This window comes from Calypte anna, chromosome 11 (assembly GCF_003957555.1).
Source record: "Calypte anna isolate BGI_N300 chromosome 11, bCalAnn1_v1.p, whole genome shotgun sequence".
Lineage (NCBI taxonomy): Eukaryota > Metazoa > Chordata > Aves > Apodiformes > Trochilidae > Calypte > Calypte anna.
This window is the reverse complement of record NC_044257.1, coordinates 17774671-17791332: the sequence shown is the minus strand read 5'-3', so window position 1 is coordinate 17791332 and position 16662 is coordinate 17774671. Positions and strand designations below refer to the sequence as shown.

The following is a 16662-nucleotide window of genomic DNA, read 5'->3' as shown; positions in this document are numbered from 1 at the left end:
GGAAGATTAAATATAAGTGAATTTTAATAAATTTGCTGGAAAGGCTGAGGATTACTGTAGGCGAAAGAGGGAAGATGCCACCCGCCCAGGGAGGGGGGCAATGGCCCCAGCTACGTGGGCTCCATGCTGCCCATCAACCAAAATCCCAGTGTGGCCAAGAGGGATTGGGTCCCCTGGGTGCCAAACGGTGTCACCCGTGGTCTCCTGGAGCTGGGTGTTGGGTGATGACCATGCCAGGTGTGTTGTGCTTGGTTCCAGGGGCATCCTTGCTGCTTTCAACCCTTCCTTGCTGTTCCCCAGCTCTTGTGGGGGACTTTAATGGGAAGGGGGGCGGTGGTGGGACCCCATGGGATGGATGTTGGGGGGGGTCTTGCTGAGACTTCAGGAGGTTTTGTAAATAAAAGCCAGGTGAGGTGTGTGGCACCCTTGGCTAGCAGGTGGCACCAGGAAGGGGAAAATGAAAACAACAGGCAGTAAATTTCCCCTTTGCCAACGTTCTGCTCTTATCCCAAGGGAAAAACCTTCCTGCTGGGCCATAAACCACCTTGTGTGTGTGTGTGAGGACCCTGGGGGGCATCCCATAACCCAGCCAGCCCTGGCTTTTGGGGGGATTGATGGAGCTTGTTGGTGACCTTTGGTAGGACAGGAGGAATTACTGTTAATACTGCTGGAGTTCCGGGCTTCTCTCTGGGTATAAATCTCAGCTCAAGCTGGGCGGGCAGAGTAATCTGCCAGGCAGCATTATTAATAATACCCCTTATTAATAATACCTCTTATTATTAATAATACCCAGGATTATTAATACCTGCCAGCCCCCAGTGCCACAGCTGCTTGCAGGTGGCATTAGGGATGGGGGGGCTGTGCCACATAACCCCCCCCCATCCTCATTTTTTGGATGGGTGCTGAGTCCCCAGCTGCATCCCCCCAGTGGAGGGGGGTCCCCTGTAGGGTGCTGGGGACCTCTTTTGATTCTGGACCCCCGTGGTGGTGGGGTGCACCCCGAAAGCTGGGTGCACCCCTTCAGCTGGGTGCTGACCACCTCCCCAGCCCCTCCAGGACTTAGCCTGGGGTGCAAGCTCTGACCTGCTTGAAAAAACTCTTTAATCTCCCCAATTTTTAATTCGCTGGGCTCCGAGCCCCCATTTGCATAATCCACATAATCACCCCGGTTTTAATTGCCCGCAACTCGGCAGAAAAGATCATGTGGTTAAGTGGTAAATCATAATTAGATAAATAATTGGCTTGGCCGCAGCAAGCTGCTTTGTTATACCTGCCATCTGCTGGGCCAGGGCCCCCTCTGCCTGCCAAAACACCGGGCTGCTGGCCTGGGGACAAGGGACACGGCAGGGAGGGTGGCCCCTGGTGGCACTGCCAAGCACGCTGTGGTACCCAGAGGTGCTGGAGGGTGCTTGGCATCCCCCCCTCCCCACCCCATAGCAGAGCTCGTGGCCAAGGAGGGCCCCAAAAGCAAAAGGGTGGCCCTCAAATGACACCCAGCACCCAAATTTTGGGGCGTGGGGAGCCCGGAGGAGCCACCATCCCCACATGGGTGCTGCAGAAGGGGAGTTCAGAGGGGTCAGCACCATCCTTTTTGGTTGTTTTATTTTTTGAAGCTGGCTCTGCTGGTTGAAACTGGGGGGGGAAAGAGGGGGGAAGTTGCTTTGAAGCAGAGATTTGAAGTGGTTTGATTTCCCTGCAGGGTTTCAAAAGCCCCCCAGGGGATGGTGTGGGGTTGGATGAGGAGGGGTGGGAAGGAAGGGAGGAAAAATAATCCCACGTCAGGCCGGCTGCCCTCCAAACGAGCTCTTATTAGTTTGCTTGTTGTCGTTTGCCAGATCAATGGGCCATGGAGGAGTGATCGATGGGGAGCCAGCCAGCCCCCAGCTTGGGTGCTCAGTACCACGCCGGGCTCCTCAGGCCACTCCAAATCCCATTCCCACCCCGGCAAGGTGCTCCTCACCCTGAGGGATCCATCCGGATCCTTCCAGGGGTCCTGGGGATCCGGGTGAGGTGGGGATGCTCTTGGGATGCATCCTGAGCGCTGCACCCGGGACCCTAAAAAAGGGACAGGGAGGAGCCCTGGGGACACTGAGTGTGCCCCCCTCTGGTTTGGCTGCGTGCTGGGTGGTGGTGGGGCTAGGATTAATCAGTGAATTAATTAATGAAGCGTCTTGGAGGTGCTGGTGTAATGAGGGGGGGGTGGGATGTGGATGTCCGAGGAGTTGGTCCCCTGCTTGTCCCCTGCCTGTGGGCTCTTAGAGGAGGGGGTGACAGGGTGACACAGGGTGTGTGTATGGGGGGGGGGGGACAGCGGGCACGTGCTGCCTGCCCTCCCCTAGGCAGCGTTGAGGGATTTAAGGGGGGGAATTTGCCAACCCGAAGCCATTAGCATTGAAAATCCAGGAGGAGCAGCTGTTCCCGCTTGGAGCGTGCAGCTGGATCCAGAGCAAGAGCCGAGGTGCTGAGAGAGGGGGGAGGAGGACAAAAAAAAACCCAAAACGAACCTCTGGGTGTGTGTGAGAGGACCTCATACCATGGAGCATCACCCCCAATTCCTCCGGGAGGGCATCCTGCATCCCGGATCCAGCCTGTTTTTTGGGAAGCGTGGGGAGGGTGAGGGATGCTCGGGCTCTGCCGCCGCGCTGGGGTTTTTTTCCGCTCCATTTGCCCGGGGTTGGAAGCTCCTGCCTGATCGTATTTGGTAATAAATTATTAGTTCCAGCTCAAAAATAGCTGCTTGGAAAGCGGGGCGGCTGGTGCGGGGGGAACTTGGGCAGCAAAGGGCTCTGAAGGGCGCTCGGTGCCCTGGCAGGGGGGACCCGAGGTCCCGAACCTGCCCGCGCATCTCTGCCTGGCAGCCGGGGGAAGTGGGGGGTGGCCGTGGGTATTCCAAGAAGGGTATAAAGGGGGTGGTGGTGTGTTTCGGGGGGGGTGGGAGCCCATCCCCAGTGTGTTTGGGTTGTCTCCAGCTCCACCGAGGCAGCCAGACTGGTTCTGCTCCGGCTGTCGGAGGAGGAGGAGGCACCCGCTGCCAAAAAAAAAACCCGGCGGCGTCATCGGGAGCAGATGGAGAGAAGATGGCACCAGCCCAGCTCCCACCCGGTGCAGGCAGTGTGGGGGGTGACAGGGACAACCCCCCCCAGACCCAACAGGAGCTTGGGGGCTGGCTCCAATCGGGGATGCCGACCCCTTGGCCGATGCCACGCGTGGAAGGACACACAGGGACAGGACATGGGAGAGGGGGACGTGGAGATGGCCCCCGTGTCCCCTCCTCCTCCTTTGCAGGCACTGGGGACACCAGGCACTCCGTGTCCCCAACCACGGCCTCAGCAGGGGACCCAGGCATCCTGCACCCCCAAACCCTGCCCCGTTTTGGCTTGGGATGGAACCGTAGGCTTGGGGACAGCCAGGGGACACCCTGCCCCGTTTTGGGGTTTGTCTCCCCGCCCCGGTGAGGCAAGCGCTGCCGTGACCCCGGGCTCCCAACCTGACCTGGTTTTTCCTGACGGGAAAAGCACCCGGGGAGGGACAGGAGGCGGAGAAGAAGGAGGAGGGGGGATGGTGACACCCGACCCGATGGTGCCGGAGGGACGAGGAGGGGACCCAGCGCGGTCCCAGCCCCACGGGCGGGTGGATGCTGTCCGCTGCGGCGTGCCTCAGTTTCCCCAGTTGGCACAACAGCCCCGGGGCCACCCGGACAGACGGACGCCGGCTGGGTCGGGGTGAGGCAGGCGGGTGCTTTCGGGCCCCAGCCGGGGTGGAGGAGCCGATTTTATCACCGGCACAACTGGTTTGGGGGCAGCGTTGGACGGGCAGCCCTGGGGGACGGGGAGAGCTCCTCCCCTGAAGCTGCCCCTGGCCCGGCCCGGCAAAGCCCAACGGGACCGGGAGGTTTTGGGGAGGTGATGGAGAAACTGTGGGGAGCAGCAGAGCAGCACACAGGGGATGTGGTGTTGCCAGCACCCCCAAAAATCCCAGCGAGCATGTGTAAGCATGTTCAAGCGTGTGTAAGCGTGTTCAAGCATGTTGAAACGTGTGCACGTGTGTGCTAATCCCCACTGGAGGGTCAGCAGGGGGGCTGCACCTTTTAGGGGGTTTGTGACGGGGTTAATATGTGGGGAGAAGATGGGTGGGGGGCATGGGGAAGTGCCCAAGGGGTGTGGGGCTGAGTCTGGGGGTGTAGGGCTGAGTCTGAGGGTGTGGGGCAGTGCCCCAGGGCACGGGGTGTGGGGCAGTGTCTTGGGGGATGCAGAATTGTGGTCTGGGGGTTGTGAGGTAATGCTGGGGGTTTTGGGGTAGTGCCAGGGTTCTGTGGGGCCATGCCTGAGGGATGTGGGGCAGTTCCCCTGGGAGTGCAGAATTGTGTTTGGGGTCTGTGGGGTTGTGCCAGAGGGATGTGGGGTTGTGCCTCGGATGTGCAGAATTGTGTCTGGGGGCTGTGGGGCAGTGCTGGGGGCTGTGGGGCCGTGCTTGAGGGATGTGGGGCAGTGCTGGGGACTGTGACACAGTGCTGGGAGTCTGTGGGGTTGTGCCAGAGGGATGTGGGGCAGTGCTGGGGTCTGTGAGACAGTGCTGGGAGTCTGTGGGGTTGTGCCAGAGGGATGTGGGGCAGTGCTGGGGTCTGTGAGACAGTGCTGGGGTCTGTGGGGCAATGCTGGGGTCTGTGGGGTTGTGCCTGAGGGATGTGTGGCAGTGCTTGGGGGCTGTCCGCAAGGTGCTCCCCCCCCTTTGCGCAGCCCCTGGGTGTGTGGGGCTGCAGAGGAGGGTGGAGGGGGGGAAAGCCCCCCAGGCACTGATCCGGAGGGGATTGAGGGATCCTTAGGTTGGTGCTGAGCCCTGGGGGGGGTGTTGGGGAGGGGGGGGTTGGTGTCTGGGCGGGTTGACATCCCAGCTGCTCGGGTAATGAATTGCCATGAGCTGAGCGTGTGGACAAGGCGGGAGTCAATGGCTGAGAGCCCCGGAGTTAATAAATGCCGGGATAATGAGGGCAGAGGGGACCTGCCGGCCTCCTCTCCTGGGGCCTGGGGCTGGGGAGGTGGGGGGGGCCAAAGATTAATCGAGGGTGAGTGGTTCCCCCCCGCCCCTGCTCCTGCAGCATCCCCCCCACCCTCTGCCATGGGATGCTCGGGGGCTCTGGTGTCACCAGTACTGCTGGGAGCATCCCCCCACCCCTTCCCAAGCTCTGGGGGGGTAATTTGAGGGGGGGTGTTAATGAGGCTGCTGGTTTGGAAGGTTTTAGCTGTCAGCAGTTGGGGTTTTGGGTGGTGGAGAGGCTGGTGGGGATAGGTTTTTCTTTTTGGGGGGCACGGGGTGGGCTGCACCCTCCTGTGCACCCTAAGAAAACACCAGTAGCATCTCTGTGGTTTGGGGGGTGCAGCACTGGGGACATGGGGTGTGTGGGGGTGAAGGTGCAGTGGGGGGGGAGCTGGGGGGTCAAAGGTGGGGATTTGGGGGGCATAGAGGGGATTTGGGGGCAGTGGTGGGGGTTTGGGGTGCAAAAGTGGGGATTTGAGGGGCAAAAGTGGGGATTTGGGGGACAAAGAGGAGATTTGGGGGCAGTGGTGGGGATTTGGGGGCAGTGGTGGGGATTTAGGGGTGCAACAAGGCTACAAGAATGGGGATTTGAAGATAGAATGTTGGGAACCTTGGGATGCAGTACTGGAGATTTGGGGGTGAAGTGGAGGGGTTTTGGGGTGTCGTGGTGGAATTTTGGAGTGTAGTGGTGGAGATTTGGGGGTGTAGTGGTGGGGTTTTGGGGTGTAGTGGTGCTGATTTGGGGGAATCAGTGCTGGGGACCCAGGGATGCAATGTTGGGGATTTAAGGGTGCATTAGTGAGGATTTGGGGTACAATGGTGCAAATCTGGGGTGCAGTGGTGGAGACTTGGGGGTGCAGTGAGGCTGCAATGGTGAGGATTTGAAGATGCAGTGCTGGGAACCCAGGGATGCAGCATTGGAGATTTGGAGGTGCAGTGGTGGGGAATTGGGGGTGCAATGGTGGAGATTTGGGGGTGCAGTGTTGGGGACCCAAGGGATGCAGTACTGGGGGCCTGGGGGGTGGTGGAGATTTGGGGGTGCAGTATTTGGGATCCAAGGGATGCAGTACTGGGGTCTTGGGGGTGTAGTGGTGGAGACTTGGGGCTGCAGTATTGGGGTTTGGGGGTGCAGCAGTGCTGGGCCCCCCGGGTTGCAATATTTGGGGCTTAAAGGTGCAGGGATGGGGTTTTGGGGGTGCAGTATTGGGGATTTGGGGGTGCTGGGCCCCCTGAGTTGCAATATTTGGGGCTTAAAGGTGCAGGGATGGGGATTTGGGGGTGCAGTATTGGGGTTTGGGGGTGCAGCAGTGCTGGCCCCCCCGGGTTGCAATATTTGGGGTTTAAAGGTGCAGTGGTGGGGATTTGGGGGTGCAGCAATGCTGCAGTCACCTTTGGCAGCACCACAGCAGTCGGGGGGCTGCCTCCCTTCCCTTGGGATGCTGAAGTCCCTGTTTTTCCCCCCAAAACACCTTCTCCCTCCCCCAGAGCTCCCATCCCACAGAGCCGGCGGGTTGGGGGGGATGGACCCACAGCCTCAGGGCTGCATTTTAGGGTGGGGATGAACCAGAGGGAAGATTTTTTTTTTTTTTTTCCCCTTCTCCTGGGTGGGATTTGAATCTCCTCCATCATTTACCCACCTAACAGGGGTTGTTTTGGTTTTTTTTTCCTTCTGTCCGGGCAGGCATGAGCCATGAGCCGAAGTCACCGTCCCTAGGAATGCTCTCCACTGCCACCCGCACCACTGCCACCGTCAGCCCCCTCACCCCTTCCCCCCTCAATGGCTCCCTGGTCCCCAATGGCAGCCCAGCAGCCAGCACCACTTTGTCTGTCCAGGCAGCACCTTCCTCCAGCTTCGCCGCAGCCCTCCGCAAGCTCGCCAAGCAGGCTGAGGAACCCAGAGGTAGGGGGAAGGGGGGGACACAAGGACCTGGAGGTGGGGACACCACCCTGAGCAGCACTGCCCTCCTTCAGACACTCCAAGGAGCACTTCAGCTGGAGGAATCCAAAGGCTGGAGTGTTCTCCATCCTCCTTGGGAATGTGGTGGGGGGTGCCCGGTGATTAAACGGGATGAGGGATGCTCCCTGTTTATTCCCTTCCCTGATAAAGGAAGGAGAGGGAATAAAGGAGAGAGACTGATGGGTTGGAAGCTAAACTGCACAGCTTTAATGGATCAGTGATGATAAATGGGAGAAATTATTAAATATATACAAATATACAGGAAAATTGATCCCACATTCCTTCCTCTCGATAACTCTCACATCCCCACCAGCTCTGGGAAAGTCCAGGCTGGAATCCTGGGGTCAGGAGCAATGTGGAGCTGGAGGCAGGAACACAGGGATTCAGGCTGGCATGGATCAGGAGCACAGGCAGAGGAAGGGATGGAATCCTCCCAGGATGCTGAAGCAAACAGGGACAGGAGAAGAATGGGAAGCAGGGAGGGGTTTGACCCTCGTGGTCCCTCAAATTTATGAGGTGCATGGGATGGAATACTCTGTTTGGTCAGTTTTGGCATCTGTCTTGTCCCTTCCTCCCCAAAGGAGGGTTTCAGATGAGACCTTTTTACTCCTCTTTTCCCTCCAGAGGGCAAAACATTCCTCAGAGCTGAGCAGTGTCCCTGGTTCTGCAGCCCAGTCTCTGGCTGTCCCTATAACCATCTCTGGCTGTCCCTATAACCATCAAGCATCATTCCCAGAAGCAGACACTGTCTGAGAAACTTGCTTTTAACTTACAAGAGACTCAACTGAAAGCAAAAGTACAAGCCAGAAAACCCCCTTTATTCTGGCCCAAACCAGGAGAGAGGGAGGCCCCTTCCCCTCCCTCCCTGTCCCCCTCCATCTCCTCTCACCACTGAGCTTTGCTTCCCTGTTGTTTCTTTCCCCCCCTCCCTTGGCTGTCCATAGGGATGTCCCAAAGGGATGTAGGGATGTGCTATGGAGTGTCCATAGGGACATCCCACAGGTTGCCCTTAGAGATGTCCCACAGGATGTCCCACAGGATGTCCCCTGTGTCCATAGGGATGTCTTATGGAGTATCCATAGAGATGTCCCACAGGATGTCCCCCAATGTGTCCATAGGGATGTCCTATGGAGTATCCATAGAGATGTCCCACGGGATGTCCCTTGGGATGTCCCCCAGCGTGTCCATAGGGATGTCCTCTGGAGTGTCCATAGGGATGTCCTATGGAGTATCCATAGAGATGTCCCACAGGATGTCCATAGAGATGTCCCCCAGCGTGTCCATAGGGATGTCCTATGGAGTATCCATAGAGATGTCCCTTGGGATGTCCCCCAAGGTGTCCATAGGGATGTCCTATGGAGTATCCATAGAGATGTCCCACAGGATGTCCCCCAAGGTGTCCATAGGGATGTCCTATGGAGTATCCATAGGGATGTCCCACAGAATGTCCATAGGGATGTCCTGCTGGCTGGCTGTAGGAATGTCCCCCAAGGTTTCCATGGAGATGTCCCACAGGGTGACTGTAGGGATATCCCCAGGGATGTCCATGTCCCACAGGGTATCCATGGGGGTGTCCTTCTAACTATCCCTAGGGATATCCTTAGGAATGTCCCTCTCCCTCTCAGCATCCCTGCCTCCAGGCCCTCATCCCAAGCAGAACCCCATGAGGCCACAGCAACCACAGCTTGGGGGGGGGCTCCTGCCTCTTGTCCCACCCCAAGCTGTCCATGGGTGGATTTTATCCTCCCATTTCTTTCTTTTCCCCAATTCCCTCCTCCTCCAGGGTCTCAGCTGTTAATTACATTTCCCTGTCAGCCAGGCTGCTAATCTCCTCTCACCCAGCCCTGCCCGAGCAGGGGGGGGGTGTCAGGAAACAAAGGTGACACCATCCCACTGCTCCTCTTGTCACCTCCAGTCCAGTTTGGTTTCATTGGCTGAATACCACCAGTTCATCAGAACCATCACAAACCTCGGGACCATTTAAAAAACAAACAAAAAACTCCCCACAAACCCCACCCTGCCAGGATGAAAGGTTCTGAGGAGGTGACTTGAGCTTCCTTAATTGCCGGGCATCAATTGGGAAGAGGGGGGGGACACAAGGGGACAGGGATGGCTTCCCAGCTCAGAGGGGATTAAGCTGCTAATTGTTGGTGACAAGATAGACTTTAGGGGGGATCAAAGCTGGGGGGGGGGTTTCTTTGTGGTGGGGACCTCTTCTCCCCTCCCCAAGCTTCACCGGAGCCGAATCCAAGGGATTTGGAAGGATCATTATCCCAAGGCTGGGGTTGCTCCTCTCCATCCTGCCTCTTGGATGCTCCTCCTTGGATGCTCCTCCTTGGATGCTCCTCCTTGGATGCTCCTCGGGGTCTCCCGGAGCTGGGGGTGAGGTTGGAGAGGGGGGGTTGGAGGTTTGCAGGGCTGGGAGGTGCCTGGTCTGCTCAGGGAGGGGACAAATCTGCACACTCAGAGGAAGACATTGGCACTCTTAGGGTCAAGGTTGGGATGCTTTTAGGGCAAGGAGCTGCTTGCATGCCCAGAGGAACCACGTTTCTCCCCTGGGGGAACCAAGCCAAGCCCTCCATGCTTGGGAGCATCATCACCTCCTGGCCAGCATCCCCCAGTGGCCACCTCTGGGTGACCAGTAGCCTTTCCCTGCTGGCATGGCAGAAACTTCCTGGGGGGAGTAAGGTTTGGAGTTTTTTTTCTCTTGGAAGTCCACCTCCTTCTGGGGTGGGTGGGGGGGTTAAAAAGACTTCAGGCAGATCAAGCCCAAGGGTTACTGGGAGCTGACTCCTTCATCCCAGCATCTCCCAGTGCCCCCCAGTTTGTCTCTGGTGACTTCTGAAGCCAGGTGAAGGACTCTGTGGGTTTGTGGCTGGTGAAGATGAGGCCACCTGTAGGCTGACATCTCATCCCTGTCACCTGGGGGGGTTGCTTTGCCCAGGAAGGGCTCGATGAGAGGTGACAGTCCCAGTTAGCATGGGACAAATCCTTTTAGCACCCAGGAGAACATCTCTTGGGACAGAGAAGGGAGGATGGGGGTCCAGAGCCATCCCCTGCCCCATCCCTGGTCCCTGGAATGGGGTATTCCACTGGAGCTGTTTTCAGGGGGGCACTTTCACCTTTTTTCCCCCAATTTTTCTGATTTTTCTGTCTGTTTTGCAGGTTCCTCACTGAGCAGTGAGTCGTCCCCCGTGTCCTCACCTGCCACCAACCACAGCTCCCCTGCCAGCACCCCCAAACGTGGCCCCATGGGGCCCATCATCGTGCCACCGGGGGGGCACAGTGTGCCCAGCACCCCCCCTGTTGTCACCATTGCCCCCACCAAGACGGTCAATGGGGTCTGGAGGAGTGAGGGCAGACAGGTATGGATGGGTTTGGGGTTTTTTTTTTTTGGGGGGGGGGGACACACCCACCTAAAGCCCCCTCAGACCCAAGAGGATGGAGGGTGAGGGGTCCTGGGCAGGGCACTGATGGTGCCACCACCAATCTGAGGTGCCAGGAGCTGCTGGGTCACCTCCAGGGGACCACAGGGCCAGTCCCTGCTTTGTCCCTTCTGCTCCCCCACCATGTCCCCAGGCTGCTGTTGTCCCCAGACTGCCATAATCCCCACACTGCCATGGTCCCCAGACTGCCACCATCCCTGGACTGTCATCATCCCCAGAATGCCATCATCCCTGGACTGCCATTGTTCCCAGGCTCCTTTTGTCCCCAAACTGCCATCATCCCAGACTACCATGGTCCCCAGACTACCATGGTCCCCAGGCTGCCATCATCCCCAGACTGCCATCATCCCCAGACTGCCATTGTCCCCAGACTGCCATTGTCCCCAGAGTGCCATATCCCTGGGCTGCCACCCTCCGCAGACTGCCATTGTCCCCAGGCTGTCACCCTCCCCATGCTCCCATCATCCCTGCACTGCCATCCCAGGGCTGGGGTGGGAGGGGAGGTGTGGGTGGCAGCCCCTAATTACCAAACCTCGTTAGTGGCTCTGCTCTGGGGGAGGGACAGGGGGGTTGTTGTCCCCCCAGACCCTCGGGCCCCTCCACCCCCCCCTGTCCCCAGCCTGGATGCTCCAGGGATCCATCACTTTGGGTACCAGTGACCACCCAGGACACTGCGGGCACACTGGGGACCCACCAAGGGTCTCAGGGTGGGGAAGCAGCAGGGACCCTCCCTTCCTCATCCTGGGGGGTCCTCTCTGTCCCCTCACTCCTGTTTCCACCTCTTTACCTCCAGCAGGAAGCGGGGTCCCGGGGCAGCAGCAGCAGCAGCGGCCGTGAGCGCCTCATCTCAGAGCCCCCCCTGGGGCAGGAGAAAGCTGGGGGTCCCACTGTCCCCTCCCACCTCCTGGGGACACCCTACTCCTTTGGGCTGCCCCCCAGCTCTGTCGTCCAGGACTCCCGTTTCCCACCCCTCAAGTGAGTTTGGGTTTTTTTGTGGGGTGGGGGGGATGAGGGATGGGGGTATCCGTGCAAGGTCTGGTCCTAAGGGGGGGGTGACATATCCTTCTAGCTGGGGACAAGGTGGGATGGTGGCCATCTGTGGGTGACACCTGGGAGGGAAGGGGTGGCATCTAGAGGGGCTTGGAGGGGTGGGCATGTGAAAACTTTCAGCAAAGCCAAGGGCAAGCAGATGGGGGAGGGAGGGGGGGCAGTCCCAAGCTGAGATCCAGGCTGGATGGAGAAGGGATGGAGAGCAACCCTGAGAAGAAAACCTTGGGGGGGGCTTGGTTGATGGGATGCTCCATGTGAACCTGCAGTGGGTACCTAACTGTGTCCTGGGCTGGATCCCCAGCAGGACAAGGGGTTGTGTCCTCCTCAGAGTGGTTGGGTGAGACCCCCTGGGGGTTCCCCAACACAAGGAGGAGGTGGAGTTGTTGGAGGGACTCCAGAGGAGGCCCTGGAGCTGCTGGGAGGGCTGGAGCAGCTCTGGAGCCAGGCTGGGAGAGTTGGGGGTGTTCAGGCTGGAGAAGAGAAGGGAGCAATGGGGAGACCTTAGAGCACCTTCCAGTGTCTGAAGGAGCTCCAGGAAAGCTGGGGAGGGACTTTTGGATGGATGGGATGAAGGAATGGATTTAAACTGGAAGAGGGGAGATTGAAATGAGATACTGGGAAGAAATTCTGTGCTGTGAGGGTGGTGAGACCCTATCCCACGTTTCCCAGAGAAGCTGTGGCTTCCCCATCCAGGTGGGATGGGGCTTGGAGCATCCTGTGCTGGTGGGAGGTGGAACTCCCTGACCATCAAGGTCCCTTCCCACCCAACCCCCCTGATGTCTCTCTGCTCTCTCAGCCTCCAGAGACCCGTCCACCACGTGGTCCCTCCCAGTGCTGTCACCGAGGATTATTTGAGGAGTTTCCGTCCCTACCACACGGCCGAGGACCTCAGGATGTCCTCCCTGCCACCCCTGGGCCTCGACCCAGCCACCGCTGCTGCTTATTATCACCCCAGCTACCTGACCCATCACCCCTTCCCACACCCAGCATTCAGGTGGGGGGATGCTGAGGACACCAGGGGATGTCCCCAGGGGGATGCTGGTGGCAGGAGGACAAGCTGTGGGGGGATGGGGAGGTGACACTGGGGTTGTGTTTTGGGGGTTCTTCTCCCCGTCTGCCCTTGTGGTGGGTGAAACTGGAGTTCAGTCAGGAGCAGTGTAGGGTTCTGCATCCAGGGAGGAATAATCCCAACCACCAGGACAGGGGAGGGGGTGTCCTGCTGGGAAGCAGCTCCATGGAGAAAGCCCTTGGAGTCCTGGTGGGCAGTAAGTTCTCCAGGGGTCAGCAGTGTGTCCTGGGGTCCCTGGGAGGTAGAGGGTGTCCAGCAGATCCAGGGAGGTTCTCCTCCCCCTCTGCTCTGCCCTGGGGAGACCACACCTGGAATACTGGATCCAGTTTGGGGCTCCCCAGCTCGGGAGAGACAGGGATCTACTGGAGAGAGGCCAAGGGAGAGCTGGGAGGGTGAGGAAGGGACTTGAGCATCTCTGCTGGGAAAAGAGAAGGCTGAGAGGGGATCTGCTGAGTGTCCATCAGTATCTGAGGGGTGGGGGGCAAGAGGAAGGGGCCAATCTCCTTTTGGGGGTGCCCAGTGATAGGACAAGGAATAATGGGGTGAAGGTAGAACATGGGAAGTTCCACCTCACCATGAGGAGAAACTTTCTGAGTCTGAGGGAACCCAGGCTGCCCAGAGGGGTTTTGGAATCTCCTTCTCTGGAGGCTGAACCCCCCCTGGGTAACCCTGCTTTGTCAGGGGAGGGGGATCTCTCGAGGTCTTTTTCCCCCAGCCATTCTCTGAAGTCTTTTTCCCCCCCATCCCTCTGAGCACCCCTTTGTCTTTTCTCTCCCCATAGGATGGATGAATCCTACTGCCTCTCGGCACTGCGCTCCCCCTTCTACCCCCTGCCAGCCCCGGGCTCACTGCCCCCCCTGCACCCCTCGGCCATGCACCTGCACCTCTCGGGGGTCCGGTACCCCCCCGAGCTCTCCCACTCCTCCCTCTCTGCCCTCCAGTCCGAGCGCATCTCCAGCCTCGCCGCCGAGAGGTACGGGGAGGGGAGGGGACATCCCAGCCCAAGGGATCCCAAACGGGATGGGGTTGGGTTTTTTTTGAGGTGTTTTGTTGGGGTTTGTGCTTTTATTTTGGTTTTTTTATTTATTCCTTTGCAGGCTGCAAATGGACGAGGAGCTGAGGCAACGGGAGCGGGAGCGGGAGAAGGAAAGGGAGCGAGAAGCCGACCGGGAACGGGAGAAGGAACGGGAACGGGAGAGGGAAAGGGAGAAAGAGCTAGAACGGGAACGGGAGAAGGAACGGGAGCTGGAGAGACAGAGGGAGAGAGCCCGGGAGAAGGAGCTCAGCATGGTGAAAGCCATGGAGGGGCCGTTCCTCCCCGTGGCTGAGCTGCACGGGCTGCGGGGGCACCCGGTGGAGGAGAGGGGAAAACCAGCCCTGCCCGAGCCTCTGGCACCCGGCAGACCAGGTAATGTCCCCACGGGTCACACTGTCCCCTTTCCCCTCCAAATGGCCAAGCCCAAGGGGTTGGTGGCCCTGGGAGGTGGCTTGGGATGGAGCCGTGCTCTGCTGTCTGGGCTCAGGGTGCTCATGGGGAGTCACAGAATCATCATGGTTGGAAAGGACCCTCAAGTCCAACCAGCAGTCCTATCCCTCCTGAACCACTAAATCACCTCCTGAAGCACCACATCTGCTCATTTTTTGAACACCCCCTGGGATGGTGACTCCACCAGCTCCCTGGGAAACCTGTGCTTCACCACTCTCTGGATGAAGACACTTCCTGATACCAGATCGGTGCCTCCCCTGGTGCAACTTGAACCTCGTTCCCCTGGTCCTATCTCATCCTCTGGTTCTGGAGCCCCTATTCCAAGAAAGGTGTAGGCATGCTGGAGTGTGTCCAGAGAAGGGCCATGAGGATGCTCAGAGGGCTGGAGCAGCTCTGCTGTGAAGACACTGGGAGAGTTGGGGTTGGAGAGGAGAAAGCTCCCAGGAGACCTCATTGTGGCCTTTCAGTATCTGAAGGGGCTCCAGGAAAGCTGGGGAGGGACTTTTTAGGCTGTCAGGGATAGGATGAGGGGGAATGGATTCAAACTAGAGGAGGTGAGATGCAGATTGGAAGTTGGGAAGAAGTTCTTTCCCAGGAGGGTGCTGAGACCCTGGCACAGGTTGCCCAGAGAGGTGGTGGAAGCCCCATCCATCCCTGGAAGGTTTTAGGGCCAGGTTGGATGGGGCTCTGAGCAATAATGGGAGGTGTCCCTACCCATGCAGGGGGGTTGGACCTGGATGAGCTTCACCTTAAAAACCCAATGATTCTATAACTCTCCATCCTTTTTTCCCCCCTTAGAGAAACTCAAGGACTCGGTGCTGCCCACTCCAAAACCCATCCAGCACCCTCTGCACCCACCTCCCGCCTCCCACCACCCTGTCCCCAGCCTGATCCCCAACCACAGCGTTTTCCCCTTGCCGGGGAGCAGTGCAGCCACAGCTCTGCTCATCCACCGCACCAACGAGGAGGAGAAGTGGCTGGCTCGCCAGCGCCGCCTGCGCCAGGAGAAGGAGGATCGCCAGTCCCAGGTCTCCGAGTTCCGGCAGCAAGTCCTGGAGCAGCACCTGGAGATGGGACGGACCCCCAGCCAACCCGAGCCTGAGCATCGCCCCGAGCACCCCAGGTAGGGATCAATCCCCCCCGACCCTTTAAAAAACACCCTCACAGCTTTTATGCCACTGCAGCCAGGCATGGAGCATCCCAAAAAAAACCCTTACTACATTTAGGCCATTGTTGCCAGGCACAGAGCATCCCCCCAAAAAATCCTTCGTTTATGCCATCACAGCCAGGCATGGAGCATCCCCAGAAAACCCCATTGGAGCATCCCCAGAAAACCCCATCAGATCATCCCCAAAAAACCCCAACTCTCATTGCATTTATGCCATCACAGCCAGGCATGGAGCAACCCAAAAAAAACCCCTTATTGTATTTATGCCATTGCAGCCAGGCATGGAGCATCCCCCCAAAAAAAACCCCTTATTACATTTAGGCTGTCACAGCCAGGCACGGAGCATCCCAAAAACCCCTCATTGCATTTACCCCATCTCAGCCCTCCCTGCTCTGATAGCCATAGGCTTTTCCCCCATGTGGCTTGCAGCCCTCCCCGTTTGGTAGCCACATCCCAGAGCTGTGTCCCTCACTGCTTGGTGCCAGCAGGTCCTTGTCACCTGGTGCCAGGACCCCTCATGGCGTTCACCCCATCTCAGCCCTCCCTGCTCTGATAGCCATAGGCTTTTCCCCCCCGTGGCTTGCAGCCCTCCCCGTTTGGTAGCCACATCCCAGAGCTGTGTCCCTCGCTCCTTGGTGCCAGCAGGTCCTTGTCACATGGTGCCAGCTGCCACCCCCAAGACCCCTCATGGTGTTCATCCCATCTCAGCCCTCCCTGCTCTGATAGCCATAGGCTTTTCCCCCATGTGGCTTGCAGCCCTCCCCGTTTGGTAGCCACATCCCAGAGCTGTGTCCCTCGCTCCCTGGTGCCAGCAGGTCCTTGTCACCGGGTGCCAGGCAGGCTGGCAGTGCTGGCAGCACCAGGCTTTGCCAGTGCCCGACATCTGCGCGGCAGCAGGCAAGGAGCCCGGGAGGTGGCTCAGGGCCAGTGGCCAGTGGCCAGGTGTTGCCCAGGCACCTGGCACTGCTCTCTGCAGCTCCCTGCTGTGCTGTGGACCCAGGCGGTGGGGATGGTTTGTTTTGGGGAGGGGAGGAACCCCACCCTAAATGCACCCCTTGATTGATGGGGGCTTGCCCCCTCCCAGGGCTCTGTTTGGGCAGCGAAATGCCTGCAGCTGGGGAGATGCACTGTGCTCATCTTCATCCCCTCATCCCTTCCTCATCCTCATCCCTATCTTCATCCTCATTCCTGTCCTCATCCCTCTCCCCATCCTCATCTCTCATACCTCAGCCCTCTTCTCATCTCCATCCCTCTTTTCCATCTCCATCCCAATCCCTCTCCTCATCCCCATCTTCATCCCCCTGCTCACCCCCCTCATCATCCTCACGCCCCTGCTCATGGCCCTCCTCAGGTTCATCCCCCCTCCTCCTCTCGCTCCTCATCTTCATCCCCATCCTTATCCTCATACCCCTCCTCATCCTCATTTGCATCCTCATCCTCCTCCTCATCCTA

The 16662-nt window shown here is 58.7% G+C and overlaps 1 protein-coding gene across 6 annotated transcripts in view; it reads left to right on the top strand.

Annotated features, from left to right (window-relative positions):
• The window catches only part of GSE1 (Gse1 coiled-coil protein), a 73852-nt gene that overhangs the window by 48564 nt on the left and 8626 nt on the right, over positions 1-16662 (top strand). For all 6 annotated transcript variants that reach the window (XM_030457740.1, XM_030457736.1, XM_030457737.1 and 3 more), the window contains exons 2-8: positions 6716-6934; positions 10157-10356; positions 11231-11412; positions 12284-12481; positions 13338-13529; positions 13654-13964; positions 14841-15165. In XM_030457740.1, coding sequence (XP_030313600.1) covers positions 6718-6934; positions 10157-10356; positions 11231-11412; positions 12284-12481; positions 13338-13529; positions 13654-13964; positions 14841-15165 — 1625 coding nt within the window. In that variant the 5' untranslated portion in view covers positions 6716-6717. The remainder of the gene's footprint in view (positions 1-6715; positions 6935-10156; positions 10357-11230; positions 11413-12283; positions 12482-13337; positions 13530-13653; positions 13965-14840; positions 15166-16662) is intronic.